At 48.3% G+C, this 23,921-nt stretch overlaps 3 protein-coding genes across 53 annotated transcripts in view; 2 read left to right on the forward strand and 1 right to left on the reverse strand.

Moving 5' to 3' along the window:
* The first annotated feature begins 8,786 nt into the window (after positions 1–8,786).
* Positions 8,787–22,954, forward strand: Treh (trehalase). Of its 2 annotated transcripts, NM_001136141.1 has the most exons (15): positions 8,787–8,889; positions 16,782–16,882; positions 17,004–17,148; positions 17,228–17,315; positions 18,323–18,423; positions 18,560–18,652; positions 18,863–18,979; positions 19,070–19,192; positions 19,421–19,470; positions 19,666–19,860; positions 20,426–20,643; positions 20,823–20,934; positions 21,162–21,274; positions 21,528–21,581; positions 21,805–22,176. In NM_001136141.1, exons 1-15 carry the CDS (start codon positions 8,810–8,812, stop codon positions 21,943–21,945), a joined length of 1,731 nt encoding a protein of 576 aa, NP_001129613.1. In that variant the 5' UTR covers positions 8,787–8,809; the 3' UTR covers positions 21,946–22,176. The 2 variants fall into 2 exon arrangements, with proteins under 2 accessions (NP_001129613.1, XP_017451374.2); XM_017595885.3 differs by lacking the exon at positions 18,323–18,423 and having other exon boundaries at positions 8,810–8,889; positions 16,786–16,882; positions 21,805–22,954.
* Rpl35al11 (ribosomal protein L35A like 11) lies at positions 10,744–11,174 on the forward strand. The gene has a single exon (XM_039082344.2). The coding sequence runs from the start codon at positions 10,812–10,814 to the stop codon at positions 11,109–11,111; it is 300 nt and encodes a 99-aa protein (XP_038938272.1). The 5' UTR covers positions 10,744–10,811; the 3' UTR covers positions 11,112–11,174.
* Positions 22,179–23,921, reverse strand: part of Phldb1 (pleckstrin homology-like domain, family B, member 1) — a 47,988-nt gene continuing 46,245 nt past the window's right edge. For all 50 annotated transcript variants that reach the window (XM_063264879.1, XM_063264878.1, XM_063264877.1 and 47 more), the window contains one exon: positions 22,179–23,566. In XM_063264879.1, coding sequence (XP_063120949.1) covers positions 23,426–23,566 — 141 coding nt within the window. In that variant the 3' untranslated portion in view covers positions 22,179–23,425. The remainder of the gene's footprint in view (positions 23,567–23,921) is intronic.

Here is a 23,921-nt window from a genome sequence, read left to right on the forward strand (position 1 = left end):
CCTCCAGGGCCTGCTTCCCACCCGACCCCAACCCACCCCCACCCCTCTCCTGGGAACTTTCTCTTTTCTGCCTTCAGTTCTTGCTGTCTGACAAGGCTCATGCACACAGTCCCTGAAGTACCGTACATTACGTCCCCTATAAACAGGAAATGAAATAGTCAAAACCCCAAATCAGTAGCGAGCTCAAAATAGATGACGATAAGTTCGATAAGTTCGATAAGTTCGTTCCATTGAGCAAAGCTTCCAGTAGCGCTCTGGGGTAGCGCCCTTGCTGGTGAAGTGTTGGTTAGGTGTGAAATTAAAGGTCCGTTGAGTGCCCAGTGTGGTGACAAAGTGCTGGCCTAAACTCACATCTGCTTGCCTCTCCTTCCAGAGTGCCAGGATCCAATACACGGATCATGAAGTGTTTATACCAGCACACCCGGCTACAGGAAGTGTTTATAAGAACAGCTAAGAACTGGTTTGCAGGCACCTGCCTGAATCTTCTGCCTCAGCTTCGTTGGTCCTTCCGTTCAGTTTTCTTCTTTCCTTTTCTTTGAGACAAGGTCTCCTGTAGCCTTCAACAAGCATGTGTGGGTTTGGAGAAGGAGAAAGTCACGCTCCAACCCCAAAGCCAACTTTAATTTTTAATTAAAGTTTAATTGAATTGGGTCCACGGAGAGAACATTTGCCAGTTACGTCTGTAGAGGGCAGCAGAGACAAGCTGAAGGTGGGTGACACCAGTCTGCCAATTTACCTTTTTCTTAGGACATGACCCAGCCTCTTTCCTCTGATGTTACACTTGTCCAGTGGTCGGTCTCCAGATTCCTTGGTTGGATGCTCTTATTCTCCTGGAAAGATAAAAACAAAACCCTGACCCAACCCTAACTCCGGAGATTTCCTTTTTAAACAAGTTATATCTTTCCTAGGGCAAAATGGTTGGTTGTTGTTTGTAAACCATGAATTAGCCAAATGCTGGAACCACTTGTTGGTCCCCACAGTTCAATAGGCACCATTTTGGGGGGAGTGGTGAGCAGTTTAGGGATGGGGATTATTGTAAAATAAATATTAATATTCTGTATATAATAACTAATGCTGGAAATTAATATGACTGCAGTTACTCTTTAACCAGCCCTCTTCCAAATAAAAGCCACACAGACCTTTAAAACTTATAATAAGCTTTAAAATGCTAGAGCTCGGCGGGTATCGACCCTCCGAGCTATTTTGTCTGCTTCCGTGCCACGTGTTCAGTTTATGCTCCTTCTACTTGATCAGGCCAGCCCCTCATGACAGTCCATACTACCCCATGTAAACTTCCTTCTTCCTCTTCTCCTAGCCCTCTCTCTTGTCCTTACCTGAGACCCCAAGACTGGGGACGGAAGCTCCGCCCACCTCTCTTCTGCCCAGCTACAGGCTGCGTCACAACTTTTATGAACCAATCAGGGCTAATTGGGGGTAGGGGCAAGATTTGAACAACAAAAGCTGATGTATAGAGAATTCCCTTCTCTTGGGGCAACCAGAACTTGGGGCATAGAATTTAGCATTTGAATATATAGCAGCACCAGACCAACCCCCAACAGATCATAGACAACTGAAGTATTTCCTCACTGTGGGAAGGCACAGACCCCTTTGCTCCCACATCCGGGTCGTGAAGGAATTCAGATAGGTACCAGGCAACCGTATTACCTATCCTTCCATAGCTAAGTCTGTGAAGGACTCTACCTTTGAATAGTCTAATCCATCATTGTAAGGGGCATCCTTCTGACAACAAGGTGGTCGGCAATGACTGAGAATAAAGTTATTTACTCCTTGTAAAATGTCCAGATTTGTTTCTCAGAGAGAATATTTATTTTCCATATGTGGAAAGTGTTTGCAACAGAAGCCGTCAGGCAAATATTGATGGACTCCCTTTTGTTTTATGAAGAATACCTAGTCGCCAATAAATATGACTTCCACAATTAGGGTATTATCTGGATCAATATTGGTTAAGGCTGCATGCACCAATCTGAGCTTATTAGCTCTTTGTTCCTGTGCCCATTGGAAATTAGCTGCCTTTCTAGAACCCTCTAGAGAGTTGGGTTTTTTTTAAATAATTATCTGTAATTATGATATGTACTTTTTCTAGTGTGCAAAAATGCCCATTAGGAGCTGAATCTGAGTTTTGTCCCTGGGTGGTGGGATCAAAGGCATGGGTCACCACCAACATGTTCACCGTAACTCTGGGAAACAACTGATTTACAGAGTTCCACCTCTCTCTCTCTGCTGGGATTAAAGGCATCAGTTACCATCTCCCTGCTCAAATACTTTATCTTAGATCCAAATCGCTGCAGCTTTGCAGTTTGAATTTCCTTATAATGTTCTAATTCTTGGGCTGGGGAAATGGCTCAGTGGTTAAGAGCACTGACTGCTCTTCCAGAGGTCCTGAGTTCAATTCCCAGCAACAAAATGGTGGCTCACAACCATTGGTAAAGGGATTTGGAGTCCTCTTCTGGTGTGTCTGAAATTCTATCACAATGATTGTACAGGCACGTGACTATGTGAAAATTCACATAATGAAGACACACATTCACCAATCCATACATTACAGCTAAACTCCAAGTCCTTCTACTTCCTCAAATGACTCTTCTCCTCCTCCTCCTCATACTAACAGTAAGATTAAATGCCACATGTAAAGGTAGGAAGGCACATTCTATTAGTTTTTTTTTTTTTTTCTTTTTTTCGGAGCTGGGGACCAAAACCAGGGCCTTGCGCTTGCTCGGCAAGCGCTCTACCACTGAGCTAAATTCCCAACCCCACTAGGAAACTTTTTTTTTTTTTTTTTTTTTTTTTTGGAGCTGGGGACCGAACCCAGGGCCTTGTGCTTCCTAGGTAAGCGCTCTACCACTGAGCTAAATCCCCAGCCCCTAGGAAACTTTCTAATACCAAGATTGATTACATATTCTGCTATGTTCTGTGCCCTTGGAAACCAATCACAAAAAAAGTCAATAGAACTGTTTTGTATAGTTACCCACAATAAGCTTGGACCGGAACCAATCACCTAACAGCACTTCCTGCTCCTGTGTATAAGCTTTTATGGTATAAGACACCCCTGAGATGGACCCCAACATAAGAGAGACACCTGCACCAATATAAGGAACTACTTAGAATAAGACTTCCATTTTGAGTAGTGGTCCAATAAAGTTTAAGTTCCCAAGATCTCCCTGGAAACTGACATCCTACTTGGCAGCAAGAGACATGTACATGGGTGACTGACATCCTAGTTGATGAGTTAAAACATGAATGCTAGACAAAGTCCTGTCCTTTTGACAAGTTAGAACATGAATATTAGACAAGGCAAGTCACCTGTCACAGTCGATTACCCAAACCAATGGGAACAGGATATGTATACAACAAAGACATGGTCCTAAGGAAGTCCTCCATTCTTAAATCCTGATTGGTGAAATAACTTGGCACAGACGTTTGTGAATTTTGGACTTAAAAACTCTTGTAGGAGCTTAACTCAGGGTTATGGTTCAGTTCCTGAATCTGTACCGTGGCCTTGGTTGGCCAGTCCTGGGGCATGTGCTCAATAAACTATCCCTGTCTGACTGTCCGTGTTGGTGTCCGTGTGGTTTGTGAGACAATCCTTGGACCCCAGCAGTTTCAACATGTAAATCAACTCTTTCTGCATATTGAGAGTCAGTAACTATACTAAGAGGTTCAGGAAAATCTACTAATACCATAGAAATGGCACACAGCTCTGATTTTTTTTAACTAAATTATAAGGACTCTGAGTTACCATGCTTATTTTTCCTGACTTATAACCTGCCTTTCCTGATTTATTTGCATCAGTGTAGAATGTAGGGGCTCCAGAAATTAGCGTCACTTTTACCATATGAGGGAGAACCCAATTAGTTCTTTTTATAAACTGAGTCTCTTGCTTTGGGGATATTTGTTGTTAATCCCTCCACCCCAAAAAATACTGCAAGCTCTTTGCCGGTGTTCATTTTCTTTCCATAATGAGGCAATTTCAGCATTGATAAAAGGCACCACAATCTCAGCCTATCCCAGACTAATTGTCAAAGTCTTATTTTTCCTTTCAGAGTCAATTTACAAACATAGGACTTTAATTTTTTAACTCTGTTTGTGTGATTAAAAATATCCATCCTGGGCTAGAGAGATGGCTCAGTGGTTAAGAGCACTGACTGCTATTCCAGAGGTTCTGAGTTCAATTCCCAGCAACCACATGGTGGCTCACAACCATCTGTAATGAGGTCTGATGCCCTCTTCTGGTGTGTCTGAAGACAGTGACAGTGTACTCACATACATAAAGTAAATAAATTTTTTTTTTTAAAAAATATCCATCCTGGGCTAGAGAGATGGCTCAGTGGTTAAGAGCACCCAACTGCTCTTCCAGAGGTCCTGAGTTCAATTCCCAGCAACCACATGGTGGCTCACAACCATCTGTAAGGAGATCCGATGCCCTCTTCTGGTGTGTCTGAAGACAGCTACAGTGTACTTATATATAATAAATGAATAAATAAATCTTGAAAAAAAATCCATCCTAAGATATCTTCTCTCTGTGTAAGAATAGGGAGAATGAGTAGAGGACAAAATAACTAAAATACAATCCAGCTTTGGATCCAGTCAGTCCACATGTGCATCTTGTAATCTCTTTTCCACCAGAGTCAATTCTCTCTCAGCTTAAGCTGATAATTTTCTTGGACTATTTAAATCCTTATCACCTTGTAAGGTTTGAAATAAATTACTTAGCTCTTGAGTAGTTAATCCAATTATGGACCATAGCCAGTTAATATCTCCTGGCAATTTTTTGAAAATCATTAAGAGTTTGTAATTGATCTTTCCTGATTTGTACTTTCTGAACTTTACTTCTGTAAACCTATCTTATTTTCAGAATCTCCTCTTTGTATTTTTTTAGGAGCATTTGTAATCCCCAGTAAGGCAAAAATTGTCTTTACTTCATCAAACATTTTTTTCCTAAGATATCTGCATCTGGATCAGCCAGTAAGCTATCATCCATATAATGGTAAATTTTAGGGGCTGGAGAGGTGGCTCAGCGGTTAAGAGCACCCAACTGCTCTTCCAGAGGTCATGAGTTCAATTCCCAGCAACCACATGGTGGTTCACAACCATCTGTAAAGAGATCCGATGCCCTCTTCTGGTGTATCTGAAGACAGCTACAGTGTACTTATATATAATAAATGAATAAATCTTTAAAAAAAATTTTAGATTGAGGAAACTGTTTACAAATTATTTCTAATGGCTGTTGTACAAAATATTGACACAAGTAGGGCTATTTAATATTCTTGAGGCAAAACTTTCCAATAATACCTCTTTACTGGACAACTATTATTATAAGTAGGTACTGAGAAATCAACCCTTTCCCTACAATGCTCGTGCAAAGGAATTGTGGGAAAAAACCAATCTTTTAAAATCAATTAATATCATTAGCCATAACTTAGGTAACAAAGAAGGCAATGAAATTCCAGGCTGTAAAGAGCCCATTGGCCGAATCATCTTATTTATGGCTCTTAAATCCCATTAATGTTGGGGTCCAGGAGTCACCCCCAAGCCCCACGAACACAAATCACAGCCAGAGAGGATGGTTTATTGAATGTACACAGTAATACTGATTGATTAGGGCTATAGTTCAGAATTTGGAGGCTGAGCCACAATGACAAACATCTTACTCTGTCATTTTATAAAGGCTAAAACCACAAAAAGCACAGTGAGCTCAAATTTAGGTGCAGGACATGGTGCCCGGTGGTCAGGTTAGACATAACTGTTCATATTGACCTTTAATTTGATGAGTCCTATGTAAAGCTTTGTGGAATTTCTTAGGATTAACAACCTCAGAACATACAGAACATAACAGAGTATGTGGTCAGCATGGCCCTGCTCTGAGTCAAGTTCTTTTTCTGTGTCAGTGACTGGCAGGCGTATCATAGCAACAGTATGAAACAGCTGGCAGGTATGGAACAAAATGGCTACAGATATGCTGGGGAAAGGGCAGATCTCAACATTTCCCCTCTTTGAGTAGTTTCAGTGAGTCAAATCATTGACTCAAATTTTTCTCTGAGGCCGGGGTCTTGTGGATGTTGTCTGATGACCCATTGCGTGTCCAAGTCCTGATGCTTTCAGGGGACAAACTTCAGATGACAGTGTTGATCCAGGATTGGATCCCACCTATTTTTATGGCCATCATGAAGTGGGGCCCCTTCTTTTTTTTTTTTCGGAGCTGGGGACCGAACCCAGGGCCTTGCGGTTGCTAGGCAAGCGCTCTACCACTGAGCCAAATCCCCAACCCCGGCCCTTTTCAATGTAGGCCATGGGTGTTCCTTTTTTTAGCCTTTCAGCCTGTTAGGTAGGACAATGGCTGTCATATTTTTCTCCTGTAACTGCTTCCAGCTGACATTAGGAAGTTGTAATAGGGGCCCAGGAAGGCTGGAATGCTAAGTCAAAGGCTGGGTAATGGGGCATCAGATGCTTCTGATTAGCTGACCCAGCTGACAGACAGAGAGCAATCACATTGGCTGGACTGGTTAACATCAGCTTCCAGTCAGAGTTCAGCGCTCCACAGGTGATTCCTGGATGGAGTTGTCAGCCACGTGAAAATCAGCTGAGACAAATGTAGACTAAGGGCAGAAGTTAAAATTGTCTAGTAATCGGGGAAGGTAAGCAATCCCAAGACCAAGGGGGAAAATCCCATTTTCAAGTGCAGGAGTAAGTACTTATCTGGAGACCATTTGATCTGAAGCAGGTGGATCCAAATCTTATGATTTTTGTTTTTGATTCCTTGAAGCTTATGTGAATTTTAATTTACATAACTACACACATTAGGATTTACCACTGTACTGAAATCCATATTTTAGGAAAAGTAGTTAACAGGTGTCTGTAAGACAACAGGGGTAGACCCATGCCTTTTTGAGACCTAGCAAAAGCTGTAGGTTTGAGTTAAAAGGCACAGAACGTTCTTTCCTTAGTCTGGAGGATTAGATACACAGATTGAACAGAGGTGTTTTTAGCATGAGAAGTTCCCTTAAGTCTGTATTCAGAAGACAACTAAAGGAAGTTTAAAATCTTGAGCTTGTGACTGAACCGTAAGCAGCCAGTGCTCTATTAGCTTATAAAAACTCCAATAATCAATGTTAAAATTCTGAAATTTGGACTGGAGAGATGGCTCAGCGGTTAAGAGCACTGACTCTTCCAGAGGTCCTGAGTTCCTAGCAACCACATGATGGCTCACAACCATCTGAAATGGGATCTGATGCCCTCTTCTGGTGTGTCTGAAGACAGCTACAGTGTGCTCATATAAATAAACCTTTAAAAAAAATCTGAAATTTGAAATCTTGGTGTAATGATAGCAATTGAGGATATATAAAATCATTTTCTTGTACCTCTACAACTTGCATTTATTTACCTTAAAACACCTTCTTAGACCCTCCAATCTTAAACACCTTCTTCGACTCTCCAACATTTATAACTTATATTTACTCACACTTACATGTGCTAAGGCTGAACTATACCACAACTAGAAACAGGTTTTTCAAATACCCTGCTATAGCTGCCAGCCCAGCCCTAGAGGAAAGGACACCCCAATCCCTGAGCTCAGAAGTCACAGCTGCCAGTAAGCTCTTTCTGGGCCTGTGCCCTCCTCCCTGTGGCTGTTTAGACCATAGACCTGAATGGACTATATTGTGTCCAAGAGCTCGTGGCTCTGTCCAATACCCCTTCCCTCCTCACCCCTCCCCTGCCAACGCTCAGAGGCACAAGCTTCTGAAAGCCTAAGCCAATGCTTCAGGCCACTGCTTTCGTTGGTTCTTTTCGGGGAACTGAATTCCTCTGTGTCTTGGTAAAACCTTTCCATCTATCCATCCATCCATCCATCCATCCATCCATCCATCCATCCATCCATCTATCCATCTATCCATCCATCTATCTAATCTATCTATCTATCTATCTATCTATCTATCTATCTATCATCTATCTTATCTATTTATCTGCCATCTATCTATCTTATCTATGTATCTCCCTATCTATCTAGTTTTATGTGTATTGGTACTTGCCTGCATGTATATCTGTGTGAGGGAGTCAGATCCCCTGGAACTGGAGTTACAAACAGTTGTGAGCTGCCATGTAGGTGCTGGGAATTGAACCAGGGTTCTCTGGAAGAGCAGCTAATATTCTTAACCTCTGAGCTATTTCTCCAGCTCCTCGGCAAAACCTTTTCACTAACTGGTGACAACAGACCCCTCCGGCTTGTCACACAACCACCTCTGTACCAAGTCTCCATATGTCACATGTGATGGAATGGCCTCCTGACTGTATTCCTGAAGATTCAGTGCAGATATCATCTTATGGTGGGGCTTCCTGACCCATTCCCTGAGAGACCGTCTTGTGTCTTTACAGGGTCTCCTGTAGATAACACTGAGTTTGACATTACTTTGGAGAAGACTTGAGTCATTCTGTTTAAAATGAAAAAAGAAACTGTCTCTTCTGGCATTAGTGACTTGGTTTCTAACCCCTACTTGGGTGACTTCCATTGTGGTCCTGGCCCTTCGGTGTCCACCCGTATGACTCTGAGGAAAGTCCCTGAGCGTGTAACAAGTTAGAATTGAGAAATAGAAGATGGCTGACAGGGGTAGTGACCATTGTGGCTGGAGGGCAGAAGTGGTGAGCACTTCCACGAGAAGTTGAAACACACATCCCACCTCAGGTAGCCACACCTCACAGCATGGACTTTGGCTGACCTGGGTAGGCAAGTGAAGCAGGCCATGCTCAGCAAGCCAGAGGTGACAAGGCTCATTCAGTTCCAGACACCGTGTCCAGGATGACCTGGGAGCTGCACCTGCTGCTTCTGCTGGGCCTGGGACTTAGCTCCCAGGAGGCCCTGCCACCACCCTGTGAGAGGTAGGGGTATGGAGAAGCTGGGTGTAGGGAGGAAGACAAGGGTGGAAGGCTGGGATGAGAGCTCACCCTCTGAGAGCCAGCCTCTCAGAGGATCAAGAAGGAAGAAGCCAAGCTTGTGGGGTAGGAGGATTATAACCAAACTCACTGTGGTGGAGCCAGCACCTACATCTGACTCCAGAGCTGTTGGCCAAGGCCCACCCTCCATGCTGCTGGCCAGAGCTCACCAGCCAAGCTGCTCCTTGGACCAAGCAGGGCTATTCTCTTCACTGTTCTAGCAAACTTTGCCTAGCCTGGTGTGAGGGGAGTCTAGATCCTGTCAAGAGCTTATGGGATTCAGCTTTCCCTGCTGCTCTTTTTGTGTCCCAGGGCAAGTCAATCCTTTCTCCTGAGCCTCAGCTTCTATCAGCAAATACAAAGATGGGGTGCCACTGTGCCTCCTAGATATGGAGTTGTCATTCTCTCCTCCACATGAACTTGTGGAGCCCTCCCTCTCCACATCACCAGCTATTGCAAGAAGGGTAAAAAACAGGGCCTAGTATCATGAAGAGCAAAGAGAAGGGGAACTAAGTAAGCAAGGAGTAAGCAGAAGGGGGAGTCTCAGAGGAGGCAACGGGACAATAGAATGTGGAAGGATCCATCTTTGAACAGAGGGGAGGCAGAGAGTCTGCAGGGCAAAAGCTCTGAGGTGTCCTCCAAGGGTCACAAAGTCCCACGTGCCCTGGACAGAAGTAGAACGAGGCTATGAGGTGAAGATGGCTTTAAGGAAAGGGAGACCAAGACCTCTGTTGTCAGGAAGGGGTGGGGAGGCGGGGCTGAGGTGTTGATTAGGGATGCATTTTGAAGACTGAGCTGTGAATATTCATTGATGCCCAGTTGTGCAGTGTGAAGGAAGGATCTAGAACGATCACCAGGACTTGTTTGTTCAGCAGTAGGCAGGACTTAGCAGCTCTTCGATTTTGTGTCCTGTTGGGCCATTTGCACGGTGCTAGCATGAGCACTGCTGCTTGCTCCTGAGAGCACATCCGTGGTCTACTTGGACAGTCACACGTGTGCTTGCGGATGAAAGCCACTGAAGGTACAGGTGCATAGAGCAGAGCCCAGGAAAGAAGAAACTCAACCTTCCAGTAATCTTCTCGCAGAGGACGTGCACACAAAGTAGCAACAACCAGGAGGCACCCCTGAGTCCTCACGTTGAGTTTCTTGTGAACCCTTCACAGCGAGCCCTGTAGGTTTCCAAAGATTAAACTGATATTGTGTGGCCTGTTGTCCCCATCGTAAATGACAGCCTAAGCTAGGCAGCGTGCTCCAAGTCCCACGTAAACACTCATCAGGTGCATATTCTGATGTCTTAGCCCAGTCCTCTCAGGTGGCTCTGGGACTCTGGCGACGAGGAGGTGGGAACATGGCCACCTGGGCAGCGGTACTTTTCTGCCGAGTAATGAAGACTCTGAATGGTCTTCCTCTTAGGTTCCTGGCAAGTTATCTCTCAGCCCTTGGGATTTCTCGTGGGATAAGATTGCCTTTGTTGCTTAGCATGGGCCTTCATGGCTTATGAAGATAAGGTGGTTTGTGACATTGTCCCCAGGAGCTTCTAGCATGACTCAGGATGGGGGCAGGCACTCCAGAAACACAAGAAGGTGTTTAGGAACTTGGACCTTTGGGCCACAAGATATCATTTGACCTTCAGGAAAGGGAAGGTTCTTTGCACATTGCATTCCATCACATGACCAGTGACTCAGCTGATTGGGCTCTTTGTAATGAGACCCTGACCAAAACTCTAAACTCCAATCACTGGTGAAGCTTTCTGGTTGGAGACATAGCAGTGGGTTGGTTCCCCAGTAAGAAACATCACCGTGGCTCTTTCCGCCATCTTGGCGCCTTTGGAAGCCTGCTGGGAACAGGACTTCTAAAAAAAAACAAGTATGTCTGGAAGGCTGTGGTGCCCGGCCATTTTTGCTGGCTACAAGCGAGGCCTCCGGAACCAAAGAGAGCACACGACTCTTCTTAAAATTGAAGGTGTTTATGCCCGAGATGAAACTGAGTTCTACTTAGGAAAGAGGTGTGCTTATGTGTACAAAGCAAAAAACAATACAGTGACTCCTGGAGGCAAACCAAACAAAACCAGAGTGATCTGGGCAAAAGTAACTCGGGCCCATGGAAACAGTGGCATGGTTCGTGCCAAATTCCAAAGCAACCTTCCTGCAAAGGCCATTGGACACTGAATCCGTGTGATGCTGTACCCATCCCGGATTTAAACTAATGGAGAGTAAATAAATAAAAGTAGATTTGTGGGGTTGGGGATTTAGCTCAGCGGTAGAGCACTTGCCTAGCAAGCGCAAGGCCCTGGGTTCGGTCCCCAGCTCCGAAAAAAAGAAAAAAAAAAAGTAGATTTGTAAAAAAAAAAAAAGAAACATCACCGTGATCAGGAGTCTCCCTACCTCTACCCATGTGTGTCTTTATTTGGCTCATCCTAATTTGCTCTCCCTGAGAAAAATATAATCAGTTGGGCTTAGTGGCACATGGCTTTAATGCCTCATGAGGCAGAGGGAGACCAGTCTCTGAGTCTGAGACCAGGCTGGTCTACAGAGCAAATTCTGGTACAGCCAACCTGTCACGAGAAGCAAAAACAAGAGAAGAATACAGCAATGATAGTGATTTCCTGGGTTCTGGGTTCTAGCAAATTATGGAATCTGAGGGGATAGTGGGAACCCCTACGTTTATACACAGTTAATCAGAATTGCAGGTGGAATGAGGACCCTGCCCCCCTAAACTTATGGTTGTTTTCTTCATTATGGAAGAATGGAGACCTGCGTGTCTCCAGGTGGCTTGTCCCAGAGTTAAATTGCGGAGAGGTTAGTGTGTGTTTTAGGAGGATGGCATTAACCCCTGAGGGGACTATTTAGACAAAGGAAGGACAACCGATCAGGTGATAAAGAAGTTTTTAGTCCTGGGCGACCACAGGTCTCCCGGGTAACCACTTTGGTACTAAGAACACTTGTGTGAGTCTGGGCACACACCTTTAATCCCAGCACTCAGGAGGCAGAGGCAGGAGGATCTCTGTCAGTTCCAGGCCAGCCTGGTCTACAAAGAGAGTTCAAGGACAGCTAGAGCTACACAGAGAGGCCCATTCTCGACAACAACAACAAAAACAACAACAACAAAAACCCAAACCAACAAGAAACCAAACAAACAGAATGGTTCTGCTGTGGTAAGTTGATGGTGGGCTTTCGAGATGACAAATCTAATTCCTAGGGAACCGACTCCCTGATCCTCAAGGCAAGGGACCTCAGTAAGGAACAGGCAGGTGCTGGAGAGACGGCTCGGTGTTCAAGAATACATGCCTCTTCCGGAGGATAGCAGTTCGGTTCCCAGCACCCACACCTGGTAGCTCACACCTGACTATAATAACCTCAGCCCCAAGCGGTCCAACATCCAACACCCTCTCTGTGTCCTTTGGTAGCTTCACTCAGACACTCTCATATGAACATGAACTCCCTTTCTCGCACGTGCTCTCCTCTCTCTCTCTCAAAGGAAAAAAAAAGCTTTAAAAATGTATACAAGTAGGACATGGAGGTGTAGCTTGTTTGTAGAATCCCCCCCCCAGCATGAGTAAAGTCCTAGGTTTGATCCTAGCTCTGCATAAGCAAGGCCTGGTGGCTCCTACTTCTAGTCCCAGCACTTGGGAGGTGGAGGCAGGAGAATTACAAATTCAGTGAGCCTGTAGGTGGTCCTCAGCTACATAGCAAGTTGGAGACTACCTTGAGCTATGTGAGACCCTGTCTCAAAAACTAAACTATTAACCGAGGAGATGGTTCCGTTGGTCTCAGTGGGGAGTCCAGGCTAATTTCTGCCTCTCCATCCTCCTCCCTCACCCACGGGAGTATGGGATTATAGGCACACCCAAAGGTACTGTTTACCATCTGAGTAGCAGCAGCCTTTGAACACCTTCCCCCCCATAATTGCTGGTACTTTGAACTAGAGAATTACAAGCTGGTGAGGTAAGGTAATCAGTAGCTATTAGATATTGGTTGAAATTTCCCCTAAAAGAAAAGGGCATGAAATATTGTTGACACATGAAAGACTAGGGCGTTCTGGTCAATGCTGAAATAAAGCTCTCGGAAAGAGGCCTGTGCCCCGCAGACACTCTCAAGGAGCCCACAGTGTGTTTTATGAATGTCTATTCCAAGGTGAACATGTAGCATGCTTGTTTTGCTTGAAGGAAACATGAAACCAACTCCTTGGGCTGAATGAAGACTCTGCCACTGAGTTAGGGTTTCACCAATTCTTGAGTCTGGGCTAACGGCATGGATCATAATGGTCTGGCAGAAAGATAATGGAAAATCATTGCCTTTGAGGTTCTGAGGCTATAGTTCCCTTGGTAGAATACATGCCTAGCACTGTCTAAATGGAGCAGCGTGGTCCATTCCTACAATCTCAGCATTTAGTGGGTAGGAGCGGGAGGACTAGAGGTCAAGGAGGACAGAGGAGGAGGAGCAGGCATTTGTCCCGTGCAGCAGGGAACAGTGAGAGAGAAAGATGTGAAGAGCTGCCTCTGGTGTGCCAGCATTCGGTCAGCCCTACAGGATTGTCTGTAAGTACAGACCTCTGCTTCTCTGGTGGCTTAGAGACGAGATGTGGGAGAGACCAGCCTGACCCGCCAGGTCTTCCTGTGGGGGAGGGGACATTACAGATGCCGTTTTCTTGTCACCTGAGCTTGCTGTCTCTTCCCTGATGCCAAGGTGCCAGGGTGGCTCCCAAGCAAGGAAAGGAAGCTGTGCCTATCAAGAAGAATTCCCATGAGGTTTGCAACCAGCTACTCCGAACTGTGAACAGCCCAGAGACCCTCAGCTTTATAACTGGCATTAGAGTGAGGGTGGTTTTATTAGATAGTCTGCATCACAGTTATTCTGGCTTGGACCCAGGTTTGTTTTTAATTAATTCACTCTGGGTTTTTGTTTGTTTGTTTGTTTTGATTCAGTGCCTCTCTATGTAACCCTAGCTGTCCAGGAAGTCACCACGCTGGCCTCAAACTCACCACAATCCTCCCAAGCACTAGGATTAAAAGATATTTGCCAGGACTGGAGGGGGTGGCTCAGTGGTTATGAGTACTGGCTGCTATTCCAGAGGGCCTAAATTCAATTCCCAGCAAGACATGGTGGCTCATAACCATCTGTCAATGACATCTGGTGCCCTCTTCTGGCCTGCAGGCATACATTTAGGCAGAATGCTGTACACATAATAAATAAATAAATCTTAAAAAAAAAAAAAAAAGGAAGAAGACGACATTCGCCGGCGTGCCTGGGCCACACTTGCATTTATTTTAGGCTTAGCAGTGTTTTGCCTGCCAGTTAAGTATATCACATGCATGCATTGCCCATGGAGGCCAGAAGAGGGCAGCAGATACCCTGAAACCGCAGTCAGAGATGGTTGAGAGCCACCACGTGGGCACTTGGAACAGAACCTAGGTCCTCTGCAAGAACAGCAAATGCTCTTAACTGATCAGCCGACTCTCCAGCCCAGCTGACCAAGGCTCTTCTTTTTAAGATTTATTTATTTAATGTATGTGAGTACACTATCGCTGTCTTCAGAGACACCAGAAGAGGGCATCAGATCCCATTACAGATGGTTGTGAGCCACCATGTGGTTGCTGGGATTTGAACTCAGGACCTCTGGAAGAGCAGTCAGTGCTCTTAACCACTGAGCCATCTCTCCAGCCCCTGACCAAGACTCTTCTAACAGCAGCATCCCACACCTGAACATTTCCACTCATCATAGAACTTACATAAAAGCCACAGTGCTGCACAGTTGGTGTATGGCAGTATTTGAAGGCATTGATAAAGACTAGTGACGGATTTAAAGAAATGATCAATCTTACTTAATAACCTCTATGGGTGTGTTTTGCCATAACTTAATCGATCTCCTTGGTCCGTCATTGTGCCGTAGACAAGCGTGGTAGGACTACTGAGTTCAGAAAGGACTACAGTTCTCAGGCCAATCCGTTCTGTCGGCACTGTCCAGAGGATACCCTTGCTCAAGCTCCCAGCACCAGCATCTTCAAATGAGCCATTTACACTAAGTAGTTAAAGCTTACCAGTGGTGTCCGGCTTCCTCACAGAAGAGTCTGCTAAAATTACAGAGAAATTTTCTGTGCCTTATCTATTACTAAATATGGTGTGCAGACATCGCTGCCTGGTGAGAGGGAGGGAGGGGCTTTGATTGTTTTCTGGGTTCCATGTGTTGGTTAGGAACAAAGTCGGTCACCCGGTCTCAGTTCAAAAGCTCGGACCGAAGTGGGTCCCCATAGTACATCGTTGTGTTGTAGAACTCAGGTCTTCTTAAAGGGATGACACGAGTGGGCTTCAGCAGAGCACCTAACCATCCTTCCTGGTGTCCCAAGGGGTGTGTCTTCTGCCAGAGTGGATCAGTACCCATTGTAAGCCTGCAGGAAATATGGCAGAAGGGTGGGAGATTATCCCTTGAGCCCTGGCAGCTGGGGTGGAGGGTGTTGCCCATAACTACTTTGGCCTCAATATGCACTAAATAATCAGGAGGCCCTCCCCGGGCTGGGCCCTGGCATTATCTGGCAGTATTCATCGACTTGACCTGCCCTTCCTCTTCCCTTTTCCAACCTTTGCTCCCCTCCCGGGAGAGATCTGCTTGCTCTAATTAATAAATCTTTATCTCTGAGTGCTTCTCCTCATTAAAAGTAAGTTCCGGCTGAGCTCCGTGTGGTGTGTTTGTAAATCTCAGCACTCAGGAGGCTGCTAGATCTAGGGGATCTAGAGTTTAAGACCAGCCTGAGATACCCACAGTAACAAACCATGGCAAAAAAAAAAAAAAAAAAAAAAAAAAAGGACAGAACAAAACAAAAGGCAGAGGCCAGGAGGTCTTTGTGAGTTCAAGGCCAGCCTAGTTTACACAGTGAGACCCCATCTTAGAAGTAAACAAGCAACATAATGAATGAGGAACTACAGAGGTGGCTCCTCAGGTAAGAGCCCTTCCAGAGAACCTGGGTTCAGTTCCCACTATGTCCACTTAATGTGATGCCATTTGGACCCCTGGGGGTCTCTGGGACTGTATTCTTTCCCACAACCTTCACTCTTCTTTCTTTCCTTTTTTAATTAAAAAGTGTATGGTATTTGATCTGCACGTACATCTGTCTACTACTTGTATGCCTGGTACCACAGAGGCCAGAGGAGGCATTGGGTAACTAGAACAGGGCTTACAGACCGTTGTGAGCAGCCTTGTGGGCACTGGGCATTGAACTTAGGTCCTCTGGAGCAAGCGGTCTTAATCCTCACTGTTTCTCCAGCCTGTGCTTTATTCTTTTGAAGGAAATGAGCCTGCTAATCTTGCTTGTTTGTTTCTTGAATTTGATGTACCCTTAAGACAGCCTTGGCCTGAGATTCTTTATCTAGTGATTTTCTTTTCCTTTTCTTTTTTTGAGACAGGGGCTCCTCTGTAGCTGTGGCTATCCTGGAACTTGATATATTCCAGGCTGGTCTCTAACTCACAGAGATCTGACTGCCCCCAACGCCGGAGTCCTGATAGTTTAAGGTCATGTTCTACCACACCCAGCTTGGGAAGCCTTACTAAGACATTTCCAAAGTCAGGCTTAGAGGTGGTGCATGGCTTTAATCCCAGGACTCTGGGGACAGAGAGAAGTGGATCTCTGAGTTAGAGGTTAGCCTGGTTTACATATCGAGTTCCAGGATAGCCAGGGCTGGATGATAGAGATATCCTATATCATCGTCGTCGTCGTCGTCATCATCATCATCATCATCATCATCATCATCATCAACAACAACAACAACAACAACAACATCAACTAGTGATCTGTCCTACACTCTAGCCTTCTCTTCTGATCACCACCATCCCGACTGTCTCTACAGCCAGATCTACTGCCATGGGGAGCTCCTGCACCAAGTTCAGATGGCCCAGCTCTACCAAGATGACAAGCAGTTTGTGGATATGTCACTGGCCACATCTCCAGGTAAAGCCACCTTAGCTTGTCCTCAGTCTTCTACCAGGCAGGTGAGGGACGAAGCATAGGCTTCCCTGACCAGGGTGAGTCTCACTGTACCCACTGACCCTCAATGTCACCTGCTCTCCAGACGAGGTCCTGCAGAAGTTCAGTGAGCTGGCTGTGGCCCACAACCACAGCATCCCTAGGGAAGAGCTTCAGAACTTTGTCCAGAGTTACTTCCAGCCCGTGGGGCAGGAGCTGCAGCCCTGGACACCTGAGGACTGGAAGGACAGGTACTGCTCTGGAGGGAAGACAGGACAGGACCCCCACGTGGGGCTGCCCCCACGAACCCTGAGGGACTGTCTCTCGTAGCCCCCAGTTCCTGCAGAAGATCTCAGATTCCAGGCTGCGTGTCTGGGCCGAGGAGCTACACAAGATCTGGAAAAAGCTGGGAAAGAAGGTAGCAGTGGCCCAGGCCTGCTTTATGGCCCAGATGACTGCTGCAGGGATGGATGGGACAGAGCCCCTCCTGTTGGCACCACAGGGCCCGGGAGCACAGATATTTCCTAAGAACACACCTCTGAGCTCTAAGCAGAAGCCTTCTAGGATGCTCTTCTGACTTCAGAAGGGAAGATCTGCTTCGAATCCCTCACATCCACCCATGCTAACCAAGCTTGTCCTGCTGCCCAAGGGCTAGCCAGTGCTGCCTCCTGCAGCCAAGAAGGGCATAGCAAGGGGGGCATGTCCTCTGCCTCTCTCCTTTCCTGAGCTTCTGCGCCACACTCAGTCCCAGGGACAGTCACTTTGGCTGCATGTGGCTAGCCTGTGTTCAGCCCATTGCTGAGGAACTCTCTTTCTGCCTGGCAATCTTCCCAAAGGCTGCCCGGAACCAGTCACTCCAGTAGGCACATGCCTGATCCCCATCCCACTGCTGCTTGCTTACAATGATTGAGGAAGGCTAAGCTCCCCACTAACACACTTAGAACTGGCAGGAACAGGTTGCGGAAGGACTCAAGGGAAGGGCCCCATGCCAGTCCTCACTGTTCCCAATCTCAACTGCCCCTGGGGGGAAGGCGGTGGGTTTCATCATCCTGGGGAGGGGACCCGGGAGAGTGTGCTCCACCTTCTGAGTTTGGTTTCAAGTGGCATGGGGGGCAGGGAGGGTGGTTGGAGGGATTAAGGGAGACCTCAAATATAGCGTTAGCCTCATCCGGTCACAACAATGGATACTGCCTGTGCCTAATGCCACGCCGAGTGGCCAGGGCTTCAGCACACCACCAGGGACCCCAGAGGCTGGCATGTGGAGAGGGAGGATTCTAAGACTCCCAGAATCTGGCCTTGACTACGTAGCGAAACAAAAGGAATGAGAGACGTAGCCTCCCCAGAGGGTCGTCAGGCCCTCTGCCCCATCCTCTGCAACCTCCACCCTCATGGCTGATGCTACAGGGCCGTCTCCCCTGATTCCAGATGAAAGCAGAAGTCCTCAGCCACCCCGAGAGGTCCTCCCTGATCTATTCAGAGCACCCCTTCATTGTGCCCGGAGGGCGCTTTGTCGAATTCTACTACTGGTGAGTGCCCAAGTACAGAAGTCTAAAGGGCTCATGGAGGTTGGCAGAGTGTGGCGAACCCAGGGCCAGCACCCTCCAACATGGGAGTACGGGGCAGAGGGTGCGAGCTGGCTGATGAGTGCTGGCTCCTTCTCAGGGACTCATACTGGGTGATGGAAGGCCTGCTTCTCTCTGAGATGGCCTCAACGGTGAAGGGTATGCTGCAGAACTTTCTGGATCTGGTGAAGACGTAAGAAGGGACCTTGGGGGGTTGGGTATTTAGCTCAGCGGAAGAGCGCTTGCCTAGCGAGCGCAAGGCCCTGGGTTTGGTCCCCAGCTCCGAAAAAAAGAAAAAAGAAAAAAAAAAAAAAAAAAAAGAAGGGACCTTGGGTCGGGAGCTGGGCTTGCCTTAGCCTTGCTGTTGGGCCAGGAGGTATCTAAGCAGAGTCCCTCTTGGCAGCTACGGACATATCCCCAACGGCGGACGCGTGTATTACCTGCAACGCAGCCACCCCCCACTCCTGACTCTCATGATGGAGCGATATGTGGCCCACACCAATGATGTCGCCTTCCTTCGGTGGGTGCCCTGCTAGTGCTGGGGGCGTCCCAGGGCTAAGGGCAATGGCTTCTTCATACCTGGGCTGAGGTGTTGCCTGCTCCAACTCAGGGAGAACATTGGGACTCTAGCCTTGGAACTGGAGTTCTGGACTGTGAACAGGACTGTCTCCGTGGGCTCAGGAGGGCAAAGCTATATCTTGAATCGTTACTATGTCCCTTATGGGGGACCCAGGTGAGAAACTGGCCTGCTGCCGTCAGTTCACTCTGCTATGAGCATCACTGCAACCTCGAGCTGGAGGGGCGGCTTAGCTTATCAGACGGGGACCCTGTGAGCCTTAGGCCCTCTCGTGCTGTGTGTGTCGAGGTGACAAGGTAGCTGGGTCAAGATGACCTAGATTTCTGGTTGGCAGAGGGGCTCAGCACCTCCTCATGTGAGGCTGTTTGTCCTTCTCTTGTCCAGGCCAGAGTCCTACAGCAAAGATGAGGAATTGGCAAAAACGGTGCCAGAAGGTAAGCAGGAGGGGGAAGGACTGACGGGTGGGCACCACATGTGGGGCAACGTAAAGACATCTAAAGCCAGGGACCCAAGGGCAGTCAGTGCCCAGTGCTCTGCCTGGTGAGAAGGGATGGGGGTGTTGAGCCTCTGCAAGTGTCCGGCTTTGATCTGTGGCTGCTTGGTCCTGTAGTACTGTTCTGTCCTCACAGGGGACCGAGAGACTCTGTGGGCTGAGCTCAAGGCTGGGGCTGAGTCTGGCTGGGACTTCTCTTCACGATGGCTTGTTGGAGGCCCAGACCCTGATTTGCTTAGCAGCATTCGAACCAGCAAAATGGTACCTGCTGACCTGAACGCGTTCCTGTGCCAAGCAGAGGAACTGATGAGTAACTTCTACTCCAGACTCGGTGAGCACCCCCTGACAGGAGTCAGGCCAGTGTGGGCTCCTGCACCAGCCTTGGCCATGGAACTGGGAGTAGGTCTCCTCAGACAGTTCAAGCCTTCACCCCTATGGAGGGAGGGAGGGAGGGAGGGAGGGAGGGAGAGAGAGAGAGAGAGAGAGAGAGAGAGAGAGAGAGAGAGAGAGAGAGAGAGAAACCTCACACTTATGTTCACATTGCTGTCCTTTTGTTCTGTGAAGATTTCTAGGGCCTGTGAGGGGCACGTTGGTGCATACATCAGATCTCTCTCCATTCCCCAAAGCTCTCCTTAGCCCCCTCAGAGCAAGAGTCCTCAGAATGATGGACCTGGGAGACAGACCAGCAAGTCCCAGGGAGGAGGGCAGGGCTATTAGTTCAAGGAGTCATGAATTCTAGTGGGCGCTTAGGAAACATGATCCTTCCATGATCCTTCGGATTCTTAGCCTGTATGGGCACCACATGTGGGGCATCGTAAAGACATCTAAAGCCAGGGGCCCAAGGGCAGTCAGTGCCCAGTGCTCTGCCTGGTGAGACTAAAGGCAGTACCACACAGGGAATGACACTGAGGCCAAAAGGTACAGGAACCTGCGGGCTCAGCGCTTGGCCGCCATGGAGGCCATCCTGTGGGACGAGCAGAAGGGTGCCTGGTTCGACTATGACTTGGAAAAAGGGAAGAAGAACCTGGAGTTTTATCCCTCCAACCTCACCCCACTCTGGGCTGGCTGCTTCTCAGACCCTAGTGTGGCTGACAGGGCTCTGAAGTACTTGGAGGTGAGGGGACAGTGGGTGGGCCTGGCATCCTGGAGGCAGGACCCTCCCTTCCCTGCAAGTCTCACTGAGGCCACTGGGAGTGGCTGTGAGCGGGGTGAGAAGGGTCAGATTTGGGGCCCCACGGCCTTGGCTCCTGCCTCAGCCATCATCCAGTCACATCAATGTCTGGAACCTTCTAGGACAACAAGATCTTGACCTACCAGTATGGGATCCCAACCTCTCTTCGTAACACAGGCCAGCAGTGGGACTTCCCCAATGCCTGGGCCCCACTGCAGGACCTGGTCATCAGAGGTAAGAAAGGGGTCAGTTGATATACCCATTCTACTTGTCTGGGCTGCCCACCCTTCTCTCCTTCACTCCAACCCCAGGCCCTGGATGAAGAGCATGGTTCCACAGGTCCAGGAAGGAAATGGGAGGGCATAGATCTCCTTCCTGCCTTGGGGAACGTAAGGCCAAAGCTTCTTTTCTGTAAGGATGGGGTCTCTGAATACTCAGGCTTTATCTGGGGTGGGGTCTAGGTTTGGCCAAGTCAGCTTCCCCCCGGACTCAGGAGGTGGCTTTCCAGCTGGCCCAGAATTGGATCAAAACCAACTTCAAAGTCTACTCCCAAAAGTCAGCCATGTATGAGAAGGTGAGCTGGCTGGGGTATGATGAATCTGTCATCGGGTTCTCAGTCCATGGTTGAAGTAGGGACTGTCAGGCTTTGCCAGGTCTGAGATAGAACAAGCCAGTACCATGCGACCCCTGGTGGCCATTCTTGGGCACTGCAGGGGTCTGAGCAGCAGCTTGGTACATGTTTTCCTTCAGTGGCTGTTACTCTGTAGCTAGGGTGGTCTGGCTTCCAGAAGTAGCCACATATATCATATCATGTGTTTTGTCCCTAGTATGACATCAGCAATGGTGGACATCCAGGTGGAGGAGGGGAGTATGAAGTTCAGGTGAGCAAGCTAGGGTGAGCTGATTCAGTTACAGGCAACTCCTGGGATCTGCTGAACATATCCATGCCCTTTTGGTCTGAGATGCCCAGCAAGTGGGCCTATGGGAGAGATTCTGAATGGTAATCACTGGTGCCCCTGGGTCCAGAAACCGCAGGAAGAGGGGGTCCCCCAAACTTGAGGGCCTCAGTGATCTGGCCCTACTGTCCTGGCCTCTCTCTCTCAGGAAGGATTTGGCTGGACAAATGGATTGGCCCTGATGCTTCTGGACCGCTATGGTGACCAGCTGACTTCCGGGACCCAGTTAGCTTCCCTGGGACCCCATTGCCTAGTGACTGCCCTTCTTCTCAGTCTTCTGCTGCAGTGACAAGGACAAGAATGGACTCACTGCCTGTGCTTTCTCCCCTAGCCCCAGCTCATGGTTCATTAAACCCCCGCTTCCCCCTGCGCTCCCCCCTGCCCTCACACCGTCATCCCCCTCCCCCCTGCTCACAGTGTACTGAGCCAAGAAGTGACCAAGAGGTCAAGACTGTAATTTTCACTAGGGAAGAAACTGAATCCCATCGGGTACCACATACAGCCGACTTCCACACTCTCACATACATAGTCAAAATGCTTTTATTGTTCTGCTGAAATGCTTACAAATACTGCAAAACACCCAGCCAGGCCCAGCAACCAAGGGCCCAGTGCTGGGGAGGGCAGGGAAGGTGGCTTAGTGTTAAGGCGCAAGGCTGAGGCCAGCCAGCTGGAGACTTGATCCTCTGTCCTTCTTTCCCGTCACCTTTGGGAAACTGAAGGGAGGTTACCACAGCTCAGGGCCTCTGCTTCTGCCCGCCCTGCTCCCAACTCAGGCTTCTTTCCAGACACTCTGAGCTACCACCCTCGTTCCTTATTGGGAACTAGTCCTGTCAGAATGGGAGGGCAGACCTCTTAGCTTCCTCTCCCCTCAGTGATGCTGCTCTCTGGTCTTGGATCTCTGGACATCATCCCTTCTGGCTCTAAGCAAGGCACAGTAAAAGGGAGAGGGCTGGGCTGGGGGCTGGAGACACACTGCAGCCGGGAGGAACTCTATCTCCTCCCACCATGTGACAGGCCCCCAGGCCTGGGTTGGAGAGATGGGTGGCATGTACCCTCATGTGGCCCACAGCCGAAGCAGTGGGCAGAGCCACAGAGTGGCCATGGCAATTAGTGTGTAACCATGGTGAGGAAGCAGCCACCATGGAGACAAGGATGATGGGCTTGTAACATGATTACGGGGCTGGACCTCGAGAATGACACTTGAGGTCTCTGGTCCTTGAGCTAAGTAGTGAAAAGTGGGAGGTGGGAGGAGAAGGAGGCAGACCGGGGGCGGGAAGTGCAGGCCTGAGCCTCTCCCCTGTTCTACACGTGGCTCTGCTCAGGACCCCCCAGACCCCTGTAGAGGGGATGAGATGAGAAAGGGGATCTTTGGCAGATTCTGGTACCATAATTTGTCCTTTACAGAGAGAAAGTAAGCTGGGCTAAGTGGGTACCAGGACAGAGCTGAGAGTCACAGCTCAGCTATGCCTCTTCAGCCTGCTGGACCCAGGAGGGAATCCTGCACTTCTGGACTCCCAGGAGGCGACAAGGCCCTCCCTCTTCCTTTCCTCTCTGCTGGCTCTTTAGGGACCGGAGCCTGATTCCCAAGCACCAAACTCCTCATAGAACAATTTCGTTTTCTTGCACAAAAGCCCTGGGGTACTCAACTACATCCTGACCCTTTGTGGCCCGTGCCCAGTGTGCCTCTGTCTCCAGGGACAAGCAGAGCAGCAAGTGGCAGGGCATGGTGTCCTGGGGCTGACCTGGGGGACCCAGGAGGTGCCTGGTAGTTAGTTCATGAATTGAGTGTAGCCCTCAGCTCCCGTGACGATGACATCCATCCAGATGCGCATGGCCTCTGCAGATGGGGCCACCATGTAGTACAGCCGGTCATGGGTCTTCACACAGAAGGTGAGGGCTGGATTCGGACTCTGGAAGGCAAGACAGGAAGTGCTAAGATGGGACTCCATGCCTAGAACATTTTGTTCACCTGCCTGGTCTGACTTTCTCCTCAAAGTCTTCAGGAAGTCCAGTTTTTAAGGCTGAGTCTCAAACAGGCCAAACCCCAGTCCCCAAGGGCCCCTATGTTTGCATTCTAACACACGGCCGGACTAAGTTCTCTAAACTCTCATGTTGAATGACTCCAACGAGGCATACCATTCAGTTCCAAAGTTAACACAAGAGAATCTGTCACATGGGTTGTCCCAATGGGAACCAGATTCTTCTTGAAGCCAAGAAGGGGCAGGAGAAGGCTTTAAGTAGGATGGTGGCCCAGACCAGAGGGGC

The sequence above is a fragment of the Rattus norvegicus genome, chromosome 8 (assembly GCF_036323735.1).
Source record: "Rattus norvegicus strain BN/NHsdMcwi chromosome 8, GRCr8, whole genome shotgun sequence".
Classification (NCBI taxonomy): domain Eukaryota; kingdom Metazoa; phylum Chordata; class Mammalia; order Rodentia; family Muridae; genus Rattus; species Rattus norvegicus.